Source organism: Bactrocera latifrons, unplaced genomic scaffold (genome assembly GCF_001853355.1).
Source record: "Bactrocera latifrons isolate USDA-ARS-PBARC rearing strain unplaced genomic scaffold, ASM185335v1 scaffold_200, whole genome shotgun sequence".
In the NCBI taxonomy this organism is placed as follows: Eukaryota; Metazoa; Arthropoda; class Insecta; order Diptera; family Tephritidae; genus Bactrocera; species Bactrocera latifrons.
Window position 1 is genome coordinate 242771 of NW_017535520.1, and position 26359 is coordinate 269129.

The 26359-nt window shown below is 34.7% G+C and overlaps 2 protein-coding genes across 3 annotated transcripts in view; both read left to right on the forward strand.

Moving 5' to 3' along the window:
• Window positions 1-9948, forward strand: part of LOC108968082 (nitric oxide synthase) — a 223527-nt gene extending 213579 nt beyond the window's left edge. For both annotated transcript variants that reach the window (XM_018931849.1, XM_018931850.1), the window contains exons 16-19: window positions 61-1203; window positions 2992-3116; window positions 5704-5770; window positions 9263-9948. In XM_018931849.1, the coding sequence (XP_018787394.1) occupies window positions 61-1203; window positions 2992-3116; window positions 5704-5770; window positions 9263-9370 (1443 nt within the window). In that variant the 3' untranslated portion in view covers window positions 9371-9948. The remainder of the gene's footprint in view (window positions 1-60; window positions 1204-2991; window positions 3117-5703; window positions 5771-9262) is intronic.
• A 10810-nt stretch (window positions 9949-20758) lies between these two features.
• LOC108968083 (nitric oxide synthase-like) overlaps window positions 20759-26359 on the forward strand; it is a gene marked incomplete in the record, with an annotated part of 33234 nt that continues 27633 nt past the window's right edge. Inside the window, 6 exon segments of the mRNA XM_018931851.1 lie at window positions 20759-20949; window positions 21011-21484; window positions 21711-21847; window positions 22054-22216; window positions 22675-22766; window positions 24522-24663. Of these exon segments, the coding sequence (XP_018787396.1) occupies window positions 21161-21484; window positions 21711-21847; window positions 22054-22216; window positions 22675-22766; window positions 24522-24663 (858 nt within the window).

Genomic DNA, 26359 nt, shown 5'->3' on the forward strand with positions numbered 1-26359 from the left:
AGTGTTTTTATCATGAACTTTAAATTACAACTTAGATCAAATATTTTAATTAATTTAAAGCTCGCTTGTGAGACGTTCTGCTTGGATCCAGATGAGAGTTTATCGGATGCCTCGTTGGCTTTACAAAATGAATCCTTGACTGTAAATACCGTGCGTTTGGTTCCCTCGAAGTCTCGTGGCTCTTTAGAAGAGTCGTTATCCAAATTTCATAACAAAAAAGTGTATTGTTGTTCCATTAAAGAAGCCCCAATTAACCTTACCAACATTGGTAATGGCGAAAGGACAACCATTCTTCTGAAGATTAATGCTCCGGGATTGGAATATGAACCAGGCGATCATGTTGGAATATTTCCCGCTAATCGCGAAGATATTGTTRATGGCATTTTAAATCGATTAACTGGTGTGGAAAATATGGAGGAAGTTTTGCAGCTACAATTGCTTAAAGAAAAGCATACATCAAATGGCATTTTCAAATTATGGGAATCCCATGATAAAGTGCCACCAGACTCAGTTCGTAATTTATTGTTGCGTTTCTTCGACATAACGACACCACCAACGCGTCAAATGCTCACTCTTCTCGCTGGGTTTTGTGATGACAATCAGGACAGGGAGCGTTTACAATTATTGGCTACTGATTCATCGGCATATGAAGATTGGCGACACTGGCGCTTGCCGCATTTACTAGAAGTTCTCGAAGAATTCCCTTCCTGTAAACCACCCACAACGCTGGTGTTGGTTAACTTAATGCCGCTGCAAGCTCGATTTTACTCCATTTCCTCTTCGCCACGTAAAGTTGACAACGAAATACATTTAACGGTGGCCATTGTTCGCTACCGGTCAGAGGATGGTAATGGTGACGAGCGTTATGGCGTTTGTTCAAATTATCTGTCCGGTCTAAATAAGACCGACAAATTGCATATTTTTGTGCGTAGTGCACCCAGTTTCCATTTGCCTCCTGATCATGAGCGCCCGATTATTTTGATTGGGCCAGGTACTGGTATAGCACCGTTCCGCTCATTCTGGCAGGAATTCGAAATGTTACGTGAGCTTAATGCGGATGTACCCCTGCCGAAGGTTTGGCTCTTCTTCGGGTGTCGCAATCGAGATGTTGATCTGTATTCGAACGAAAAAGAGCAGTTGGTCCATGAAAATATATTAAACCGCGTGTTCCTGGCTCTTTCACGTGAGTCTARTATACCGAAGGTAAGCCCAAAAACAAGCTGCAAGTTTTAACTTTGATATTTTGGTACATAAGTTCCTTGGCACCATACGAAAGTAATCGAAATCCACTTGTCCCTTGTAATAAGTTTAATCTACTTATCTCACACACTACTAAAGCTATTAATGTTATATTTTCTCAGTAAAATATTACACAGTACAACAGCTAATCTTGGGGGTGAGAAATTCCAAGTCAGGGTGATGGTACTAGGTCAATATTTTGAAAGCGTCACTCGACGATGAATTTAATGCATGGCAGGCAATCAAAGAAGTAATAGAAGGCTTGTTGGGAAAGCATCGTTCTAAAAACTACCATGTTTCTGTCGCACTTCTGAGCATTCTCGGAATTTTTTTTTTTTTTTTTTTTYCAAAATGTTGCAACTAAGCGAAAAAGCATCAATTTAAGGGAAAAATTTAAAAGGTAAAATTGACACATACGAACGCCAAACCCTTTGAGGGTTTTACTATATTGATCTAATACCATCACCCTGACTTGGAATTTCTCACCCCCCAGACAATAATCCCAAAAATGTTCCACARTGTTATCGGTACTTCCTTCGAAAGTGTGAAAATGGGTGATATCGGATAATAAGCCTAATAACTTCCCATATAAATTTTATGCACAAAGGTACAAAAGTGAGATTAATCATTAAATTGTCGAAATCGTATGATATATTAACAAGTGAGGAGAGCTAGGGTCGGGTATGAGTGAACTTTTTTTAAACTCTCATAATTTGTGTGGCTCAAAAGAGGGAAATACTTTTATGACGACAAAACTTTAGGGGTGAAAGATTTACAATCATATTTATTATCTTATTAATTTTTACTATAAGTAATATATTCACATAATTTTTACTTGTGTCCGAGAAGTTTATAATAAAATATTTTAATTAATGATAAACATATACATATGTGTAGATGAAGAAGAAAATCGCAATATTAGAGATACTAGACTAGGGGAAGGTTAAGACTGATTGAACTTTTGGCATTATTCAGTTATCCTCGAAAACATGTTTCCATGTAATTTTGTAAAAAATACCTCAAAAAAAAAAAAAAATATGGGTGCTGATCCAATTTACGGACCCATTTTACACTTTATCGGCATTAAAATACTGTAAAGACATCTTACATATTGACTAATATATACAGTATAGAGCCTACTGGAATGCTGAAATTCATCTATTAGGTATATGCGATTGGAAGAAAAATTAATCAGTTTCTGGCATTGGGGAATACAATTATCAGAATAGTATAGAGATACCTCAGATCTTCAATAATCTGATAATTATAGATGTTTGAAAATACTTTAACTCGAATATGTGGTTGAGGAGAAGTATTCAACTAATTTCATACATTTTAGGCACAAAGGTAACTGGTATAAAGTCAACCTGAATCCCGAAAACCTTTATACGAAATATATTGGGGGCTAGTGGAAATTTTGACGTGATGTTATGCTTTTTGATATGTGTAAACTATTATCAGGAAGAAGTTTTCTGAATTTTAATAATAATTAGAGAAACGCACATACTTAAATTTTAACAAACACGGTATACACTGTTGTACAAAGTTGCACTTTTACATTGTAAAGCAAAAGAGTCAGATTAATATAAAATTGTGCTAAATAGGAAGTAGGAGTATCCCCCATTCCGGTTAAAGTGTATCCATTCCTTCTCTGTTTTTGTTTTATTTGTTTGTTGCCACCCTTACGCTTGACAGCACTGATCACATTGTTGAATTAAACTTCGCATATGTTATGTTGTTTTTTTTTTATAGACTTACGTTCAGGATCTGATTGAAAAAGAATTCGATTCACTTTACAAGCTGATTGTCGAGGAGCAAGGTCACATATACGTTTGCGGCGACGTCACAATGGCTGAGCATGTTTACCAGACAATCAGGTAAATAGGAAAAAACAAGAAAGCATATAGAGTACAAAAGATGGATTGGCTGCTACTTGTGCTTTCAAAAACGATTACTCATAGACTAAACTTAATTCTTATAAACAAAATTGTAACTTTGTATCGAAGTCAACACAACCACGTTTATATTATGTGACAAATAGCTTGAAAGCACCCACTGTTGACTACCTCTTGATAAATTGATTATATTCACATAAGTCTTTTGTTGCAAACAAATGTCGCTAACAACGTAGACCCTGTAATGAAACTAACGACCTACTCCAAGTAACAAAAAAGTAATAATAGTCTGACTGCTCAACGCCACGAGTTAACTTCTAATTTTAAAAGCAGAGGTGAATAGGTATGATACGTTGATTTATGTTCAATGCAAATCATACTTTCTATTATTGTTCCTTCCACCGAAAAATAGTATTCAACATAGAGTAGGTAAAAAAAGTAAGTTATCAAAACATCCAGCTCTGTTTTAAACGCTCTATACTTTTCGCTTTATCGAATATCAGTTGTTTTGTATATGTTTGGAAAGTACCGTTAAAACTTGAAAATAAATTACGAAAAAACATTCAAGGTCCAAGAATTCTTCATTTTATAAGTTTTGAAATTGAATTGGTGTGTAAATTTTTCGTTTTTAATTTTTAATTTAATTTTTTGTAATATTGAAGCGATTTGTTTACGGTGAGTTAAAAAAAAATCTGAAAATTTGAAACAATTAACAATTCAGCTTATAATTAGCAAAAAGTCACATCCGGCGTTATATTGTTGAAGGTTTTAATAAAAACCAGGTCGCAATATGGAAAGTTATTGCCGGCTACAACAAAGAAAATCGAGTCATCAGGAAAAAGAGGCAAGGGCGCCTAAAAGTTGCAACAGAGAGTTAATATCGAATTTTGGATATTTCCAATTCTGATCCCATCAAATCATTTTCAAAATTTTGCGCACAGCTTATAAAAGAAGAGAAGAAATCCCCCTCAGTGCACGCTATATTTAACAAGCCGATATTCACGGCCGCGTGGCAAGGAAGTTACCCAACCTAAGTGAGGCAAATAAGAAAAAACGACAAAACAAATTTAAAGAGCACTTATTAAAACCTCACAATTTTTGGCATAAAGTACTCTGGACTGATGAATCGATGATTAGACTTCGTTATTCCCACGGTATGGTTTACTTTTGACGCTCACCCGAACAAGAACTATCATACAAGTTAAGTCGGTGGAAAGGGGTCGGTGGAAAGGGGCTTAATAGTTTGGGGATGCTTATCTGCGAATGGCCGTGGCAATATTGTAGTCCCGGAAGTAAAAATTACTACTGCAGGTTATTTAAATATTTTAAAGGAGTACGCCATCTCCGGCAGTCACCAACTAATGGGACCGGATATCCCTCTTTAACAGGACAATGCGCCCATTCATACTACAAAAGTCATCACAGAACATCCACAAAATGAAAATGTAAGTATATTGAAATGGAGTCCTGAAGCCCTGACTTGTTGTCATATGAAAATGCTTGAGCAATCCTTAAGATGCGTATAATTAAAGAGAAACTCCAAAATCTGGTTGATTTGAAGGATTGCATCTATAACATTTGGGATAATTTTCTCAAAATGAGTGTTTGAAGTTTGTCAACCCCATGCARCAATGATTGGGTCAAGTAGAAGGTTTTAATTTTATAAAAGCAGTGAACTTTTTCGTTTTAAATTTATTTTAATTAGATGTGTGGGTAAGATCTAAATAAAAAAAATATTTTGCTTGAAAAAATGTAAACTTTAAAATTTTATTCACTTCGCTGATTTATATTTCACTTTGATAACTTATTTTTTCTACCTACTGTAAGTATTCTAATAGAAGACCATCTTTAATTATAAGCTTCAGCATTTCTTATACTTTAAATATAGTAAATAAACATATCAATTGACAAAGAGTTACACACTTAAGTAGAACTGTTAAGCTCAGCGGTTACCATAGACTTAAAGAATTGTTGACTAAACCCTTGCCACATTTCATTTTCCTTCACCTCAGTGAGGGTAAATAATTTTTAATTTTTTCTAGCACGCTTTCAGCTATTAAGTGAACATGTACATTAGGGCGGCCCTCATTTCCCAAGTTGATTATCTTTTTGCAAACGTCCCCAAAAATTTAAGTTTTTTAACTAAAAAAGGATCCAACGCAAACAAGCTTTTAATTTTAAATTTACACCGCGCCTAAATTTTCTTATTTTGTGTAAATAACATGCGATTTTTGATATTTGCCACTAAAAATTAAACCTACCACCTTGAAATTAGGACAGCTTTCGTACAAAATTTTCAGTTCTACAAAATTGTTTCACTGATTTTTACGATGTAATTACTCATTTAAACATCTAATGTACTCTCGCTCAGTAATTCATTAAGTGAGCTCTCATGCAGTCGTAGTAAAGGGCACCCTTATGTACTTACCTACATTAGAGTGCATTTGTATTTTGACAAACTTTCGTATACACAAGCGCTCAAACATATGTTTGTAATCATTTTACAACAAATATCACACCTTTCATACGAATTTTTCATAGTGGCATTTCTGAATTCTCACTTTTGCAGGAAATGCATTGCTGTAAAAGAGCAAAAAACAGAAACGGAAGTAGAGACATTTATGCTCACATTGCGGGTAAGTCAAAACCAAGTATGCATACAAGGACATAAATGTGAAATGCTTTCAATCGTGCAGGACGTGAATGTAGCTTGGAAGTAGAACATGTATGTTTATGTAAGCTAATGTGTATATATGTAAGTACAATGCTAGGATTTGAGGTGAATAAGAGCTGGTGTGAATGTATGAATCCTATATGGGTGGCCTTGCTGTTCTTTAGCGCTATTTACCAGGCGGGTATTTTGTCGACCGATGTGCGTGGTTAAAAAATTTCATTTGTTTTGAATTGTTCGCGCATACATGCATAGTAAATGTGGGATGGTACGGTTTTATCTGTGAGTACTTTTAAATTCTTCTATTGCCCAACTCTTTCACAAGTCTGGAAACAAAATGCAAACCGTGAAACGTTTGTGTGTAAATATTTACGGTTACGAACTTTCAAGTTAATATTTATAAATAGAGCAGGGCACTGAAAATAAGGTTGAAAGGTTAAGGTAAAACGTTGACTTAAATTGAGAATATAGTAAAAAGTAAAATAGAGTTCACATAGTTGAATCTTCATACTCTTTTATATGTAACATCTAAAGCATATGTAAAGGTATAGCTGGATATAATACAATACAAAGTTGTAATACCAAAATGATGAGGATAATGAGTTAAATTGGTTTCCAGTAGCCGTCCATCACATTTAATCACCTAACGGTTGCTCATGACAACTAATCTATAATCGACATGGATAAACAATTCAATATATGAAGGTGATCGGGCGTGTCGAGTTAAGTTCCGTATGCATGTACATATGTCCAACCGACTGTCATGCAAGCGATAAATTGAGTAACCCGGCATCTCGACAGACCAAAGTTTATGGCATACTGACTGCCAATTCTATTGCCATTGCCGTTGCCCAATCTGTATGTAAGCATTTATTATCATAAGGCAAGTACGAGCTTTAGAAACGCTTAAGAATTTGGAAAGGCTTTATTAATTAAATTTGCGAAAGGGTGAACAAGATTTGCAGAATGACCATTGACCTATTTGATGAGGTTTTTTTTTATAGTCAATCCTCTTGTAAGAGGAACTCTTATAAATCCATACGCATTCGAATTGCTTCTATAAGTTTATTAAATTTAAGAATTCGCTCAATTCATTTGGTATAAATTTTCTGGAACTTAACAATATTAAACTGAATATTAGTTTTTTGAAAAAAAAAAACGAAATGAAATGAAACTGTCGTCGGTATATACAGCCATAGTCAAATGTTATTACACATTACTAATATTTTTTGCGTTTCGGTAAGTTGTTGTTGTTTTCAATATGAAGCAAATTTGTTGCTGTTGGATGAATTGGAGTGTGTAGAAGAAACGAACAAAAATTCGAAGAAAATAAGGGAATATTTCACACAAAAACAATACATTTGATTGATATACGTAAATCCATGTATATAGTTAGTATACAATAAACTTTTGCTTGTCGATACCCCGTTAATATATATTATTGAAATTTCGTAGATATTTTCCTGGGCACCTTAAGGCGGTTGGAGCTTTAGACGGGTAAAACCGAACCATTGCCATGGCCACAAAATTCTTACCGGGCAAAGTTTTTAAACTGCAGAACCAAACAATAATGAAGCAGCAAAACTGACAAGTTTTCGCACAGTCCGGAGGGCATCTCTTGTTAAACAAATTTGGAAAATTTGAAATACTACCGCCCCAAAAAAAGTTTTATTGGGATATATAGCATTGGTGTTATCAACCAAACTCCTCAAAAATAAATCAACCTGGAGAAATTTCCCTATAGCATCTGATTATATTAATAATTATTGTGAGTTGAGAAGAAGGAAATGTTGCGGGAAAATATTTAGGTTATATTTTAATAAATATATTTATCTATTGGCAACGTAATTGCCAATTAAGTCATTAATTGTGATATATCCAGCAGAATTTAATTTAGTATACACAAATGTATATATACAATTTTGATGTGTTTAGGTGAAAGTATAATAAAAAGATTCGTAAATTACTATATAATTATTATGATAATCAAATTCATTTCGCTTACAAAAAATTATCCATATTTCAGGGACTTTCATATCCGAAAGAAAAGTGAGAAAGGTCGTTTTAATAGTTTTTTTGTACAATTGTTATTTCAAGTCACAACTGCACACTTCATTTTTCAAAACAATATATTTTATTCTTATAAATTTAAAAAAATACAACCTTCGTATTGAATTTTTTTAACCATTCTCTTAACTGCCAACTATGTTGTCAATAGTAATATATATATTTTTTTAAAACATCGATTAACTTGTCAAGATATCTTTCTGTTTGAAGAATCGGGCCAATACTTTCCCTAACCTAATTTCCAAATTCCAGTTGACTTTATATCGTAATCGGCAATTAACCTGTGAGATACTTGTATGTATGTTAAAGAAATTTAGAGAGCATCTTTCATGATAATATATTCTAATAAAATTTGCAGAGCATATCTTCCTGATAATGTGAATAAATATTTGCATGAAAATGTTACCTATAATAGTAGGAAAAGTACAGTTAGAAAAAAATGTTTTTTATAGAATTTTAGAGTTACCATAAAACTTTAAAATGACATCAGTCGTTTTTGGATTATGAAAAAATTTTCGGTATTTTTCTTTTTTACTAGCGTAGACACCACTTACACGGTTATAACCGAGTTGACAGCAGCGCTCCAGTCGTTTCTTCTTTTCACTATTTTGCCCCAATTCGAGATACAAAGTGCAGCCAGGTTCTTCTCCACCTGATGTCTTCAACGGAATAGAGGTATCTCTTTTTTTCTGCTTCCACCGGCCGGTACTGTATCGAAACCTGGAAGCTGGACCTTTTTTCGTCCGGACAATACGTCTTAGCAAGCGCAACTGCCGTCTCTTGATTCGCTGAACTGTATCAATGTCACCGTAATATCTTGTAGAGGTTCCTTCCTCGTTAGCTTTGCTTTGTATTGGGAGGGTGAAATGCGGGCCAATATTAGATTTTCCAGGATTCAAGCCCCACTTATAAAGTCCAATAAGCATGTTAACGGTGGGCTTCAGTCTTTCACACACTACCCTCAATAAGGCCTTATATGCGATAGTAAGGAGGTTTATCTCACGGTAATTGGCGCACATTGTGGAGTCTCCCTTTTTGTGGAAAAAACAACCAAAAATTTTAAGACTAAAATTAATATAGTGTGGCCATTTAATTTATTCAGAAACTATTTAAATATTTTTTTAATACAATATGGTATGTTAAAAATCTGTCTTTTGACCTAACAATACTTAACGGTACTATACCAACTCATCGGCATCTGAGATCTATCAATTATATTTTCGTATGCAACTCGTTTCTTAGGATTGCTAGGGAGTGAGAATGCATTAGTATGGTATACATAGTAATGGCATGTTAAGGCTGTGTTTGATATGTTTGTTTGTTTTAGTAATTTGCATTTCATATTAGCTCAGAATGCTTTTAAAAAATTATTATATTTTATTCTTAAAAGGATGCAAACCGTTATCACGAGGATATTTTTGGAATCACATTACGCACCGCGGAAATACATACGAAGTCTAGAGCAACAGCACGTATACGCATGGCATCTCAGCCATAGATGGAAAAAACAAATAAGTTTTCCCATTTCAATGGGCCCTAGAATTYCTACGGAAGATGCCATGAATATTTGCTAAAAATTGTGCGTATGAAACTTAAAATAATGAATTATTTACCAAAAGGCGCATGGATACACCCTTTGTTAAACATATAGGTAACATATAATGTGCAAACTTACGCATAAAACCCTTATGTTCAACAAATCAAAATTATATAAGTAATTAAAGTACTCTCACTTATGCAGAMAGTTATTTAGTAATTATCTTGAATGAATTATCGTATTTATATTAATAGTGCATTACAGCACGCCGTTCGTTATATACTATGTATTTGTAATTACATACATTTTAAATATAAAACTAACTACAACCTGAAATAAACACTAACATCACACTAAAATATTTAAGACATTTAGTTAAAAATTTCGGGCATTAAGCATTAATTTGCGTATTCCGTATTAAATAAAATGTTTTTAGCCTCTTAGTACCTACTAGCGCATACTACTGTTACAGCACAATTATACTTAACATATTGTATTCATCAGTAATTTTACATATACTTGACTAATAAAATTTGTTGTGTTCTCCAAATCATAATAAATGTTGAAATACTCGAATGTCTTTTCAATTTCATATTCATGTTGCCATTTAGTAATCACGTAAGTAATTAACCCATTCCTTAAAATTATAATAATCGTATTGTAGCAGCTTTGAGTAAGCTTTTTTCGATGTTAATTCAGATCAACAATGAATTTAAATACTTTGGTAAGTATTTACCGTGTTCTGCAAATTTAACATATCACGAATACTATTTTATTGCTCTAAAGTTAGTTAGCAATATAAATAGAAATCGGAATACCGATATAGTTGTAGTTACATTTCAGAATAAGTTGGGGTTTTTGAATAACCTTAAATATTTATTGCATTGTCGTTTGTAGTATACTCTCAATATAAGTTCACCTCGAAGATTGTCATATCCGGAAAGTCTGAGACCCCATTAAGGTTAGGTGCAAAACACTCGTGTAGTATTCCTTGTTGACAATTTAGCCTGTGGGAACGAATTCGGTGTGCATCAGAACTTTCATTTGTGGGCGTGGCAGTGGGCCGATTTTGCCCATCTTCGAACTTAACCTTCTTATGGAGCCAAGAAATACGTGTACCAAGTTTCATCTCAATTTTTACTCAAGTTACAGCTTGCACGGATGGACGGACAGACGGACGGACGGACAGACGGACATTCGGATTTCAACTCTACTCGTTACCCTGATCACTTTGGTATATATAACCCTATATCTGACTCTTTTAGTTTTACTACTTACAAACAACCGTTATGTGAACAAAACTATAATGCTCTCTTTTCAACTTTGTTGGGAGAGTATAAAAATTATTCTCTTAATTTATGCCGAATTTTTCGTTTAATTCCCTTCATTAAATTCTGCACGCCTTCTTTTGTTACGGCTCGACTTGCTTTAAGCCAGTTTTTTCGTAATTCATTGACGTTTTCGGCAACTCGATGATCCTTCTTAAAGTTACGTTTGACAATTGCCCAATATTTCTCTATTGGGCGAAATTCTGGAGAGTTTGGAGGGTTCTCCTCTTTTTTGACAAAATTGACATTGTTATCCTTCAACAAAGCCAATGTGGACCGTAGTGCATTGTGGCTAAATCGGGCCATAATATTGTTGACACGATGTGTTTCTTATAAAATGGTATTAGACGACGGTTTGGACACTCCTTCTTATAATCGTCGGCCGATATAGTATTCTTTGTGAAAAATGGAGTGGTATTAAGGTCGCAAGAGCACATAGCCTGCCAGATGAGTATTTTCTCGCCAAATTTTTCTATTTCAATTGTTGACACTGATTGTTTGACAGTACCATCTTTTGGTTTTGTATAGAATTGGGGACCTGGTAATGTTCTTGAGTCCATTTTTATGTATGTCTCATCGTCCATTATAACACACTCAACAGAATCTTTAAGCAAAGTTCGTACAACTTCCGTGGCCTTGTTTTCCAAATTTTTATTTTTGGGAATCTTTTGTTTCTTCTAAGTTTTTAAGTTATTTCTTTGCTTCACTCTTTGAATCATATTAACACTGGTTTTAGCTTTTTTCGCCAAATCGCGCACAGACATTGATTTGTTTTGGTTTATTAAGTCCAACACCTTTGCTTCACGATTTGGATCACTAGGGTCTTTTTTCCGCCCACTTTTTGATAAATCTTTAAGAGAACAGGTTTCATTGAACTTTATTATAATATTTTTTACACCATTTACACTGACTTTAAATCGTTTTGCTAGCTTTCTGTATGAAATGCTTTTTTCAATGCAGTAATTGTGCACAATTTGCCTACGCACGTGCTYTTTGATTCGACCCATCGCAAAAATGATATTACAAATTACGGAGAAAGAAAAACCAATAGAAGCAGAACTGATCACGCTTTCTAACGTTACTTACCGCTTTATGATCAAACGGCTACTTCATGAGAAATATTGAATTGAAAGTGTGCAGTTTCTTTTCGGTACAGTCCTTATTATCCTTAACAACCGCGCCGCTAGTTCTGCTTTCYCCAGAATAGAAAAGCAAGCGAAGCAAATGGGTCGAAGAAATACCCAACAAAACTCTACAAGTCACTCATTTTCCCATCCTGCTATACGGTGCAGAGGCATGGACGATGACACCATCTGATGAGTTGACGTTACGAGTTTTCGAGAGAAAAGTTCTGCGAATGATTTATGGTCTTTGGCGCGTTGGCCACGGCGAATATCGCATTCTGTATTAGATATACGAGGACATGGACATAGTTCAGCGAATTCGTCCGAATGTCGTCCGAATGGACGAAAACACTTCAGCTCTGAAAGTATTCGATGCAGTACCCGCGGGGGGAAGCAGAGGAGGAGGAAGACCATCACTCTGTTAGAACGACCARGTGGAGAAGGACCTGGCTTCGCTTGGAATCTCAAATTGGCGCCATCTGGCGAAAAGAAGAAACGACTGGTGCGCTGGTGTTAACTCGGTTATAACCGCGTAAGCGCTTTCAACGCCAGTGAAGACTAAGAAGATTCTTGAGTAATGAAAAAAGTACATGCAGTCAGTCCAAGCCCCTAATCCTAATATGTATGAGGTATATATCAATTTCCGATAATACATACTGTTGGTTAAGTAATTATTATATATTCGGTATATGTATTTGGTAAAAGTTGTGTTTTAGCTGTGTGTGTGAGGTAATACTTTTCTCGGAATTGTTGTTTTTGGCAGCTATTACTTGTTTGGTTTACCATTTCATAAGGAATATACTTACTTTGGAACAACTTTTGCAAACCGTTGAAGTGCATTACCACAATATTGTTAAGTTCGCACACTGATTTATCGATAACGTTTATTTCATCGAATAATGCGCATTCTCAGAGACGCCGTATAGTGCGCACGTAAGACACTATAACTGCTGTTCAGCCCAGTACCGAAAAATACCCCAAAGAGCCCATCCGCTATCGCTCGCAGCAACAAGTTACTATTTGATGTGCTGTTTGGGTATTATTATAATTAAAACAAAAATAACACAGTCATTAACCATGTGGAGAGCTGCGGCTGTCAAATGCCGAAATAATTTAAAGCAGAGTTTATGTTTAATAATAAAACTTGACTATAACATTAAATTAAAGTATCCTACAATTTTCAAATTKAATTATGTACAATCATTCATGTAATTTGCAATTTAACTCCAATTTTTCATACCAATTGGTTTCATGTCTTATAGTCGTTCATCTACGTGATCTTGGTATTTTCTTTGTCTTAATGTTGAACGTTTTGACCTATACAATTTTCTTCTGCGCCCTCTTAGTATCTTGTACGGATAGAGGAGGCCCTTCAGATMAAGAAAATACTTATATGTATACATATAGTTGCCGCCGACTTATGGTTTTTGAGATATTTCAATTTAAAGTTCAAAAATTCTACTATTATATTTTTACCTCTTATATCCACTAACACTTCACTAATTCAATAATGGGTAAAAATAATTTCCGCTTACGCGATTATAGTCGATTTATTTTATACTAAAGAGTGCAAAAATAACTTTTATTCAATATCTAACCTGGCTACCTGTCGGTTCATATAGGCTGTAAAAGGAGTAGAAATAGAGAAACAAATGTTTGTTGAAACTATGAAGAGATTGTTATTGCAGATATGCAATAGGCAATTACGAGTATGAGGAACTTATGTTGAACGGAGCGCACGAAACACGTTCTTTTTATACTCTCGCAACAAAGTTGCTAAAGAGTAGTTGTTAGTAAGTTCTAAAACTAAAAGAGTCAGATATAGGGTTATATATACCAAAGTGATCAGGGTGACGAGTAGAGTTGAAATCCGGATGTCTGTCTGTCCGTCGGTCCGTGCAAGCTGTAACTTTTGTAAAAATTTAAATATCATGATGAAACTTGGTAAAGATATTAAAATGAAATTTGGCACAAAGGATCGCATTAGGGAGTGGCATATTTGGACGTAATTTTTTTGGAAAAGTGGGCGTGGCCCCGCCCCCTACTAAGTTTTTTGTACATATCTCATAAACTGCTATAGCTATGTCAACCAAACTCTACAGAGTTGTTTCATTCAGGCATTTCCATATACAGTTCAAAAATGGAAGAAATCCGATAATAACCACGCCCACCTCCCATACAAAGATTATGTTGAAAATCACTAAAATTGCGTTAACCGGCTAAAGAAAAACGTCAATAACACTAAATTTTACGGAAGAAATGGCAGAAGGAAGCTGCACCCAGGCTTTTTTTTTTTTTAAATTGAAAACGGGCGTGGCGACGCCCACTTATGGACCAAAAACCATATCTCAGGAACTACTCAACCGATTTCAATAAAATTCGGTATGTAATATTTTCTTAACACCCTGATGACATGTATGAAATATGGGTTAAATCGGTTCACAACCACGCCTTCTTCCAATATAACGCTATTTTGAAATCCATCTGATGCCTTCTCTGTATAATATATACATTAGGAACCAATGATAATAGAGGAATAAAAATTTACACAAATACGGTATTTGAGCTGAGGTATCCCTTGTGGAAAAATTGTCATGATAACTTTTCAATACAATTATAATAAATGAAAATACAATTCAATACTCAAAGTACACAAATTGATCTAATCTAATTAATTTTACAGAAAAATAAAAAAATATGTAAATGACGGATAATGAAATCTCGATTATCACTTTATCATGCGAGAGTATAAAATGTTCGCTGGCACTCTAACTTAGCCCTTCCTTACTTGTTTTTTTAATTTTTGTAATAAAGTCATCGACTTGTAAATGTTGTTCAGGCGTAAGTCTTTCCACGAAGAAATGCCAAGCATTGCTGAACAAAAATTACTTGACAGTGTAACACATCTCAAGCTAAATAGAGTAAAGTCAGCCGGTTTTTCGAAAATTCGTGTATAATTTATGTAGGGGCTACCCAGTTTTTATTTAAGTTATCGCTTGGACGAACAGATTAATAGACAGGCATGTAGTCCATCGCGTTACCATGAGTATTACATTAGTTTTAGATGTTACAAGCAAGCGATAGGTGAAAAACATCGATTAAGTATCTGAAACTATTCAACAACTGTTCATTCTCATAACATGTATTTCTTTTGTATGTTTCACTTTCCTCTACATTAGTAATATCTGTGTTTCGTATAGAAGAGAACATATTAGTCAGCTTTTATTGGAAATAACAGATAACAGATCAATATACGTAATGCCATCTTTTAGTTTCTAAATATGATATATTAACACACTACATCGGTATTTAATGAACGGAAATACTTGTTAACTTACTATTCCTATTTATAATATTGCAGTATAAAGTATAAAATCATTCTTTCGAGTAAAAATAGAAACAACTACAACCTTGTATATGGTTGTCGACGTATAAGAAATTACCCCAGCTATACTCATTGCGTTAAGATATTGTTTGTCACGGATTGTGAGTCACCACCCAACAACTATGACCAAGTTTTCAGTGTCAGTGTTAATCACTATTTAGTTTTTTACAGAAACTAACCATTTCTGTCTGACATTTAATTCAGCAGCAAAGTGCTACAGATCAGGATGAAGAGACGAGTTAAATTCCGATTGAGTGTCTGTAAAAATTAAAATATCTTTATGAAACTTGGTAAACGGGATCCTTGTCAAAAAAGGGGAGGGAACCATAGATAACTCCCATATAACGATTGTGTTAAAAACTACTAAAAGCGCGATAAATCAGTAAATAAACACGCTAGAGGTATTAATATTTACACCCGAGATGGTGCAAGGGGGCTTTATAAGAGCCATGGTCATAATAAAAGGAATTGAATGGCATTTAGGTGAAAATCCATATCTCAGGACGTGCTCAAACCGATATCGACCAAATTATATGACTTTTCTAGTGAACAAAATTTGTATATCAAAAATGGGCTGAATCGGATGAACCGTCCCCAAATACCTAATACAAATATTTTCGAACTTCAGGTTTACTATACTTCATATATCCGTCAATACTAATAACAATATATCTTTGGTTATAAAATTTATAAAATTTAGTGAGAACTTAGTCCACATATAACTAATATCACCAGGGAGGCTTAACTATATCTCTTAACACCTTATTGGAATAATATTGCGTCTTTCATTGGCGCCACCTCTTATTTAAGCACCATATATATATAGGCTTCATACTTTGTTTATACCACATTATTTTGTTATTTCAGCAAATGTCGCAGCCAAACCATTTGCTGCTAACGGAAAGTCTCTAATGTGCAGAAATTACAATTGTGGTTCTTCTCTTGTTGTGCCTGCATCAATTTCTTTCCGTTTGCAGAATTCATTCCATTGTTTTGCGCGGAAGAATCTCGAGGTGATATATGATTCTAAAAGAGCACAATACTCAACCAGTAAACATAATTTTAAATCTTGCAGGGAATACCGCTGGGCACGCATTCCTCTCTTCCAACGGTTTTTTCTATTTTGGATGTTTTTCTAATGGATTTGTTCTACTGTTGAATTCTGGTTTCTGAAACCGAACTGATAGGTTTAACCTTTACAGAATTAATTTTTCAAAAAGTTTTGAAATTTGTAGAAGTTGTGAAATTGGTCTATATGATGAGACTATAAGAGGATCTCTCTTAGGAGCCATGGAAACCTTAGCAACTTTCCAAAAATTTTCAAAATATCTCAGACGAATTACTGAATTTAAGAGATAGGGGAGCTTTATATCGGTATTCTGCTTGAGACGATTGTCTAATGTCTCTAATTGTCACAATTGTAGTGATTCTGTTAGTCAGGAGTCTCATTTTGGTATTCTGACAGATACAGTATAGTAGTGTACTGTACAGTAGTATCTATATTTCTTAATACCTAATAGAAATCATATTGCTGGTAGTAGTAGAGTAATAGTATTATCTATGTATGTGTCAGCCTCAGCAAAGCGTGGACGGGTCCTCAGCCGCACTTTTCTAGGAATTTAAAAAGAAAAGCAAAATTTCTCGCAAATGTAGGGAATTTGGCCCAAAAAATGACATTTTCAGTTGAGAATAAGTTTGGGATGCAAACAGATCTCTACAAATATTTTGTTAGGTTAATGTTGACACAAATGTCCAAAATCGACATAAAACGATTTAATCGACTTCATCGACCAGTGCTTAAGTTTAGAAACATCTATTGGAAAACGACGGAAGCAAAGTTGTAGACCTAATAAATCGTTACTATGGTTCCTAGATCCCAAAGAAGAAACATTACTAATCAATAGGGACATTTTGGATTTTAAGTGAGTAATTAAAAAAAAACTTTATTTTATGAAGAGTGCCGATGTAAGTTCGAGGCCCTGCGGCCTTCGGCCACGAACACACTCATGGAGATTATAACAAAGGCAAACTTGCAGACTCATGAGCTGAACATGTGCTGAACATATAGAAATTGATAGACTTCAAGCGACCTCTATGAAATGTTAAAATACTGTTTTTAAGGACACAGTTAWTTAGACAGCTGCATGACTACATAACTGAGTCCATAAGAACTTGTGTATTTTAATATTTGACAGACGTCGCTTGAAGTATGTCGCTCTCTATATCAATACATAAAATGTATACAAAAGTTTTTACAATTCAAAATTATAGCCTACTTTAAATATTTTAAAGCAATTTGAAGTGCAAATTTGACATTTTTTACCAAGTTTGAAAATAATTTTATCGGGATTTTGTAATTTTGACAACATAGCGGTCACTTTGTTCGGATCAACCCTGGGCTTCGGCCGCGTTTCAAGACCATATTTGAACCAACCACTGGGCATGATCAGTTCTTTCGGAATAAACTCCTTTTGCGTTGGCGGCCTTAGGGCGCCTTTCAAAAAAATAACCCTTCGCTTTGAACTTCTTCCAAGTCCTSGGCTATAGAACGCAGGGCCACAAACGAACAACGCCATCTTTTCTTGATTTGTCGGTGCTTTGATTTGTCGGTATTTTGATTTGTCGGTGTTTTGATGTGTCGGTGTTTTGATTTGTCGGTATTTTGAATTTCGATGTTTTAAGTGTATCCCATAAAATATTTTTCACATGTCGGCATTTTGGCTTCTCGGTATTCTGATTTGTCGGTGTTTTGATTTGTTGGTGTTTTGATTTGTCCGTATTTTGATTTGTCGGTGTTTTGATTTGTCTGTATTTTGATTTGTCWGTGTTTTGACTTAGCTGCGTATTTAAACTGTCGGTATTTTGATGTGTCGACATTTTGAACTTCCGTATTTTATGTGTATCCCATTTCTACACCAACTCATTCTAATACATGCTGGGAAATTAATATACACACAGAACTATATAAATATATTTCTATAGTACACTAAACATAAACCCGCGGCTTAGATTGTGTGGACATTGGGACTGGCACATATCTTTAATACGCTACTGTCAAGTATATCATGCTCTGATCTCAAATTACGATTAAACAACTTTCAACTATTTGTCTGTGCTACATTTCTGTTTGGCTTGCTGTGAATGCCTATGCGTCGTTCTCCCATCATACATACGAGTATAACAAAGTAGATGTGCCAATTCGATTTTCTGTTGTGCTATTGTAGCTTTGTCGGCACGAATGGATCAAGAACTCGTTTCATACCCAAAATATCCATTCGAACGGCCTCGCGAGGCGAGTCTTGCTTGACAATTTTCGAATTTGAACGAGGCATGTCTGTAACGATCTCTCGACCGTCTTTGAAGGCTCTGTACCAMTCGTAGACTTGCGTTTTTGATAAACCTGAATCACTGTAAGAGTTTCCAACAAATACAAAATTTAAGACAAATTCTTTCTTCGATAGCTTTATCCATTGTAAAAATCGCAACGCAATACAGATGTGTACCGACTTAAGTATCTGCTGTAAACAACAAGTTGATCGATTGCACTCATACTCGTATTATAGTAATTAAGAACAGTCCTACCAACTTAGGAAAATACTTTTTTTTTTTTTTTTTTTTGAAATATCACTTACCCGGGAAATTTAATTAGAATTTCGGGTACCTTTTTTGTCACAATTCATAAGTATGTAGTATATAAATGATCAAGATGACAAACGGAGTTGAAATCCGGGTGAGGGTCTGTCTGTCAATAACGGCGGCGAAGAACTGATAAGAAGCACGTACCGGCTTCTTTGTAAAATATCGTCGGACGCAAGCATACCCAACGATTGGAATTTATGTGTGTTCTGCCAAATCCACAAAAAGGGAGACCTTACAATTTGCGCAAACTACCGTGGGATCAGCCTCCTCAACATCGCATATAAGGTTCTATCGAGCGCACTGTGTGAAGATTAAAGGCCACCGCCAACAAACTGATTGTTTGGCATGGACTATGACAACATCTTATGAGTCCAAAGGTCCTAAGGTCAGTTTTCATGTGAAAGGTTCTGCGAAAGATTTATAGCCCTTTGCACGTTGCCCACTGCGAATATCGCATTCGATTCAATGATGAGCTGTACGAGATATACGAGGACATTCACATAGTTCAGGGAATTTAAAGGCAGCGGCTAGGTGATGTCGTCCGAATGGAAGAAAATAGTCTAGTCCTGAAAGTATGCAACGCAATACCCGCCGGGGTAAGCAAAGGAAGAGGAAGACCTCCACTCCGTTGGGAGGACCAGGTGGAGAAGGAACTAACTCGCTTGACATTTGCATTTGCGCCACCTGGCGAAAAGAATGAACGACTGGAGCGCTGTTGTTAACTCGGCTATAATCGCCAGTAAAGAAGAAGTTCGACGGTTGTTATATTGATAATACCTGGTGCTCGAAAATCTTAAAAATATCCACATGGTAAGTTTAATGTACATATATTCTAGATTCAGATCAAGCTACATTCATATATTTTTGGCATCCCTACTCAGCCCCATAGAACAGTTTTGTTCAAATCTATTAAGAGTGCGATAAATCTTTAAATACATTTGGCAGAGACATAAAATTTTCCTTCTGTGGTAAATTAGAACAGAAGGAGTGGCATCGCCCACATTTGGATGAAAGCCCATGCTTCACTGATTTCAACCAAATTACGTCCATCTGATTCTTTTAACTTCCAGTATGAAAATGAAGAACCAATCAATTTATCCACATACCACGAACTATCGTTTGATGTTGCCACTTATGAGTAAAATCTTTCTAAAGCGAATCTTTCAAACTCTCAGATACAAAATGTCAGTATGTCAAAAATGAGTTKATTCACGGCAGTAATTTTTTTCAATGATTTTTTCGGATTTTCGAATATTCAACTGAATTTATATCGTATACATACTTATATACATCTATCGGCAAATATGTAAGATGTCTTATCATGTGAAATCGGTTCAAAAATTACCCAAACTCCCATATACTTTCGTTATTCTAACAAACTTTATGCACTTAAAGGCATATTCGCTTACACCCGTACTTAGCCCTTCCTTATTTGTTTATAGCAATGTTCAATGCATATTCCTTAAAATCCTCGTATTCGCTTTATATTCGTATGTGATAATGCTAAATCATATTAGAAAGCTATGTTTTTTGAACTTGTAATTAAATTGCCTTTTCATGGTCACTGAGGCTTAAGCGTCTTCTAAAGCTTCCTATTGGTGTTTTTAAATTGCTTATCTCGCCAGTACATAAGCGAACAAACAAACGAAAGTCAATACATAGGCGATAGTATACAATCACGCGCATTTGTTGTTAACCATGTGACAGGGATGACGACAAAGCTATTTGGTTGTGATTTCACCGATCAAAAAGTGAACTCAACCGAAGAACGGTCTTATGTTGGTTTCATTGTGGTTGGGTTTACTGTTATTGTTGGGTTTTTGCAAAGCCTTGACGCATGGCATCAGCAGCTAGCAGAGGCAGAAAAACAATTTGCAAGATGTGTGAATTTAAATAAACCCCCGGCTTGCGCAACCTAAGTACAGTCGGTGCTGGTCGCCAATAAGGCAACGTTTGCCAAATACGGTCGCAAGTTAATTACGTATTGCACAAGAACTGATGCATTACACATCCCTGTGCATTACTATTGTTAGTTGCAGATTGAGTCCTGTATATAAACGCAAAGTTAAAATAATTATAATTAAAACTAAATAAATACAATTAATAAATCGTTAATTATTTACAGTGAATAGTTAAGGAAGCAGTGCCTTCGTGAATACAAAATCAAGTTAATTATCAAGCTAGTGTTAATGTTTAGTGTTTTCAAGGATCGTTTCCCCCAACTGTAAAACAAGCTAAAATCAAAAGTCGTTTGTAATATTTGCACCAATCGAAAATGCCGTTAACAACCCTGGGTAAACAAGATGACCTCTCCCTGGTTATTGATGAAGAACTCGCTTTACAACTGGCTGAAACGCAAGTCGATAAGGGAGATGTGCTGGCAAACCGCTTAGAGGATATTAGTGTGCATTTAAAGCAATTGAATCACCTCAATCAATATATGCAGATAACTGAAGAGTTGAATGAACACAAGAAAAATGATGCAGGTCCATCAACATCAAAAGGCTGTCCAACTACGCATATGCAACGCCCAATTCGTTTAAAAAATATTGAAGGCAAACCGGAAGTATATGACAAATTGCATTTAAAAGGACAAGAGGTGAATAGAAGTTTGAAAATACCAAGCTTTACAATTTTAGTAGCGAAATTTTTACAAATATTCGGCAAATGGCAAGAAGTGGCTTAAGGTCCTCAAACAATATTACATTCTCTATCGCAACATGAGGAGGACGTATTTTTGTAAAAGAAAGTTAATTAACATAATTTAATTTAAATTTCAAAAAAAAAAAAAAATAAAAAACTCTTTTTCCTTTTCTTTTCTAAAGAATTTAAAATGCTCAAAAACTACATGTATGAGCAGTGTTATGGGCTTCTACATAGCTTCATTAGAGTCACGCCCTCAAGAAGAAGTGCTCGAGCAAGCTAAGGACTTTCTAGAGCAATATTTCACTTCAATGAAAAAGTAAGAACAAATTGAATAGTATTTACATACATACATATATATGGGTATATAAAAAAAAATTTGTAACACTTACAAGCGTCGATAAATTTTCGAAGCGTGTTAGTGACTTAAGAGTTTATGACTAAATAATTAAGAGCAATAAACACTATACCATCAAGTTTGCAATATCAAATATATCTGTCCACATAAAAATTTTGTTATTACAGGGCATCTAGTCCGCGGCATGAGGCTCGCTGGAAGGAAGTGCAGAAAAGTATTGAAGCAACTGGCGAATATCAGTTGACCGAGGCTGAATTAATTTTTGGCGCGAAGGCGGCTTGGCGTAATGCTTCCCGTTGCATTGGGCGCATTCAATGGTCAAAATTAAAGGTAAAATGCAGCAATTATTTAGAGGACTATTTGTCCAGTAATCAGTAAATTTGAAACTAAAAAATCGTGATTAACGTGATAAACTTTACGGCCGAGAAACATACGTAAAATAGATATACTGGTTGCTCTTAACAGACTTAAAATAAAAAATACCAAGAAAACTGTAGTTATTTTRACTAATAAATTTTTCAAGTTCAAGTTAATACTTTTTTGTTCGATATTTAAAATACTGCAATACTATCAAAATTTGTATTCGGCAGGTAACAAGTATCTCTTCTCTTTCCAACAATAAATTATTCAATTAGAGCAAATTTTTTTTATATTTATAGAAAACATTATCTACCATACACACAATAATATTTACCAAAATTCGTTCAATCAGGTTCTATCAATTCTATTTTTTWAATGAAACAAAATATGTACATAAGTATGCAATTATTTTCCTTATACATTTTTAGGTATTTGATTGTCGTCATGTGACCACCACGAAGGGCATGTTCGAGGTCTTGTGCAATCATATCAAATACGGCACGAACAAGGGTAACATTCGGTATGTAAAATTTTACGTTAAAGTTAACAGCTTAAGTATTCAATCACATGAGTGTTTGCYCTTAATTCGTATATAATATTATATATATAAAAAATATGTTTTTTAATGCGAAATGATAAATTAATATGCAAATGTGTGCCTGTTAATGGTTTATATAGGAGCGATAATGCAATCTACATTATCTGTATGTATATATACTGTATTTCCAATCAGATAGAATCACGTGCTTTAAATACAAGCAACTCACTATCACATGACATAGAAACTTAAAATTAAGTGAATTTACATACATGTGTATATAAAACTAGCAATTGAATTGACTAACAAAATGATAAGAAAAATGAAATAGTATTCTTACAAGGCCTTTGTGAAAATGTTCATTGTCAATTAACATTATAGTAAAATTGTAAATATAAAACAAATAAAGGGTGTAATACTAGCTATAGCCGAGATTTTTTATGTAATTTGGAAATTACAAGAGCTTTATTGAAATTCATAAATAATTTTTTGTTAATATTTAAAATTTTCTTGAATATATGTCAATCGATATTTGCTTTGTTTTCATGGCGGATGATACAAGTATATCTGTGTAGTCACTGAAAACCGTAAAAATTGCAAATAAAATGTAACATTATAGCGCCATRTGCATTATGCCATTGTACCACCCTGTATTTATACACACTTTTGGGTTATTGATCTATAAATAGAGGTCAATTACAAAATTTATTTATATTTAATTACAAATATTGACCTCTGGTTACACCAGTTAATTCTAATTGTGTCAGTAGCGAGAAAGCAAATGAGGATATTTCGCGATAATTAAACGCCCCATCAAATGTAGTAATTAGAATAAAATTGAAGAAATTTCAATGAAGTTATTGTTGAAACGCCCACTTCGCTTGCATATATATGAAAATACAATGTCCAATGCAAACAAATATTCTTAGCCTTTTGCTTCTAGTTAATGCCAATCATATGAGTAGTAGCAACATATACAATAATTAGCGGGGTAATCGGATAATTGAGTGTGAGTTGGTAAAAAAGTATGCTGCTTTGATATCCTGCTGTTCAACATATATGTAGTTCAATTCTTCTCATTTCATAATTTGGTAAGAATCGCCGTAGATGTTGATATATAAGAAAAAATCTACGTTGTTGTATACTTTTTATAATGCTAAAGCTCTGAATGAATATATTTTTTGAAACTGATTCGTTGTTTACATAAATATCTTGCTGTCCATATCTGATGCTGTTCTCAAATTCAATTATGTTTTTCCAAAGAATAGAAAAATGCTCTCTGCCATTAGTCAACTTCTGTTTATTAATCTTCATAACATTTAAATAAATTTGATTCATATTTAATATGTTGCACTTTTAAGGTGCACATCAAGTCAATAGCATTGAACGCACGACAACTTTCCATTTTTCTTATAAAAAGTTCATGAAACGCTAACTGAATTAAAAAATAGGTAAGTACGAGTTGAAATTGGTCGAGTAGATCCGAAGGTATGGTGTTTCAACCTATCGCCCATCATTCAAATTTAACCCCGGCTTCTATAAAGCCTTTTCGAAAGGATAAAATATGTGTAAATATTTGACGTGTTATTCAGATTTATTTCTGTTATTATTTATAAATTAAATTATTTATTCGCCTTCGTTTTAAGTTAGGATGTGACGGTTTAGAAAATTTACTGAACTTTTATAACATGTTATTTTTTATATGTAAATGCATAACATATACAATTTTTATCGCAGCTCTGCTATTACGATTTTCCCTCAACGTACGGATGGTATCCACGATTACCGCATTTGGAATAGTCAACTCGTTTCTTACGCTGGTTACAAACAGAGTGACGGTTCGGTTATTGGCGACCCCATGAATGTTGAATTCACTGATGTAAGTTAATAATGCAACCGATAAGTATATCATGTGATTTTATTCGTAATTAATCGGTATTACGTAATTATATTTTTACTACTTCATTTACATTTCATTTGCGATATAATATATAATATGTACATTACTCATGCGATATGAAATGAATATGTGCAATTTTTTTAAGATTTATAAACTCTTGGGCTTTCCCTTTCATAGTATTGAGTTCAGAAAAGTTAGAAGATTAACGATTAAATTTCATTGACTAATAGACAATTAACATTATAATGAGTTAAATAAGTAAGAAATGCTAAGTTCGGGTACAGTCGAACACTTTATAATTTTGCAACTTGCAAGAATCAAAGCCAAGGAATTACCTTATGACGTAAAATATACAAACAATCACCAATCATATGGAGCAAAGACAGCCGAATATTCGAAAATACTAATGTGGGCTAGCACAAGTTTCCGACCAATTTTTTATTATAGACAGGAAGGCATTGTTTGTAAACAGAAAATTATTTAACGGGGATTTCAAAAATAGTTTAATGACTTTGTGTGGGTGCTCACACAACTCAAATATAGACCGATATATCCAATATAAAGTCACCTCGAAAATCTCTTTATTAGATATATGGGGGCTCAGGGACCCTGTTCAACCAATTTACAGAATGCACAATTACCACTGTGAGGAGAGTATTCTGTCTGAATTTCAGTTGTATATATCACACATTGACCGATATTTTCGGTCGGGAGTCAGCTATAGATACTGGAGTTCCACATGTTTAGTACCTAGAGAATTGAACAGTTTTGTTTAGATTAAATAACTTATGGTCATAAGGAGGCACACTTTAATGGAATTGTTTGTGCAAAGTTCTATCAATCGTTTCCTGACTTGTATTCTGGAAAGTGACAGAATCAAATAAGGAGTGGTTGTATTCCAATTTCGCACATTTTCACACTGTGACATAATGTAGAATGTAATGTAATAATGTAGTGATTTCACCAAAAAGGGTTAGACATTTTCACGTTGGCTCTTATAAAGTTCGCTCATAATATCTTGTATTAAAATTTAGTATGTTTTGAATGACTTCTTCTTCTTCTTGATTGGCGTAGTCACYGCTTACGCAATTATAGCCGAGTTAACAACAGCGCGCCAGTCATTTCTTCTTTCCGCTACGTGGCGCCAATTAGATATTCTAAGTGAAGCCAGGTCCTTCTCCCCTTGGTCCTTCCAGCGGAGTGGAGGTCTTCCTCTTTTTCTGCTTCCCCCGGCGGGTACTGCGTCGAATACATTCAGAGCTGGAGTGTTTTCGTCCATCCGGACAACATGATCTAGCCAGCGTAGCCGCTGTCTTTTAATTCGCTGAACTATGTCAATGTCGTCGTATATCTCGTACAGCTCATCGTTCCATCGAATGCGATATTCGCCGTGACACACAACACAAGATTTAGCGCAKGGTGAATATCTGGTCGGCTGTTGATTTTCCAGGTCTGAATGCACACTGATAAGGTCCAATCAGTTTGTTTACGGAGGGCTTTAATCTTTCACACAATACGCTCGATAGAACCTTATATGMGATATCGAGGAGGCTTATCCCAAAGGTAGTTGGTGCAGATGGTGGGGTCTCCTTTTTTGAGGATTGGGCATAGCACACTTAAATTCCAATCGTTGGGCATGCTTTCGTCCGACCATATTTTACAAAGAAGCTGATGC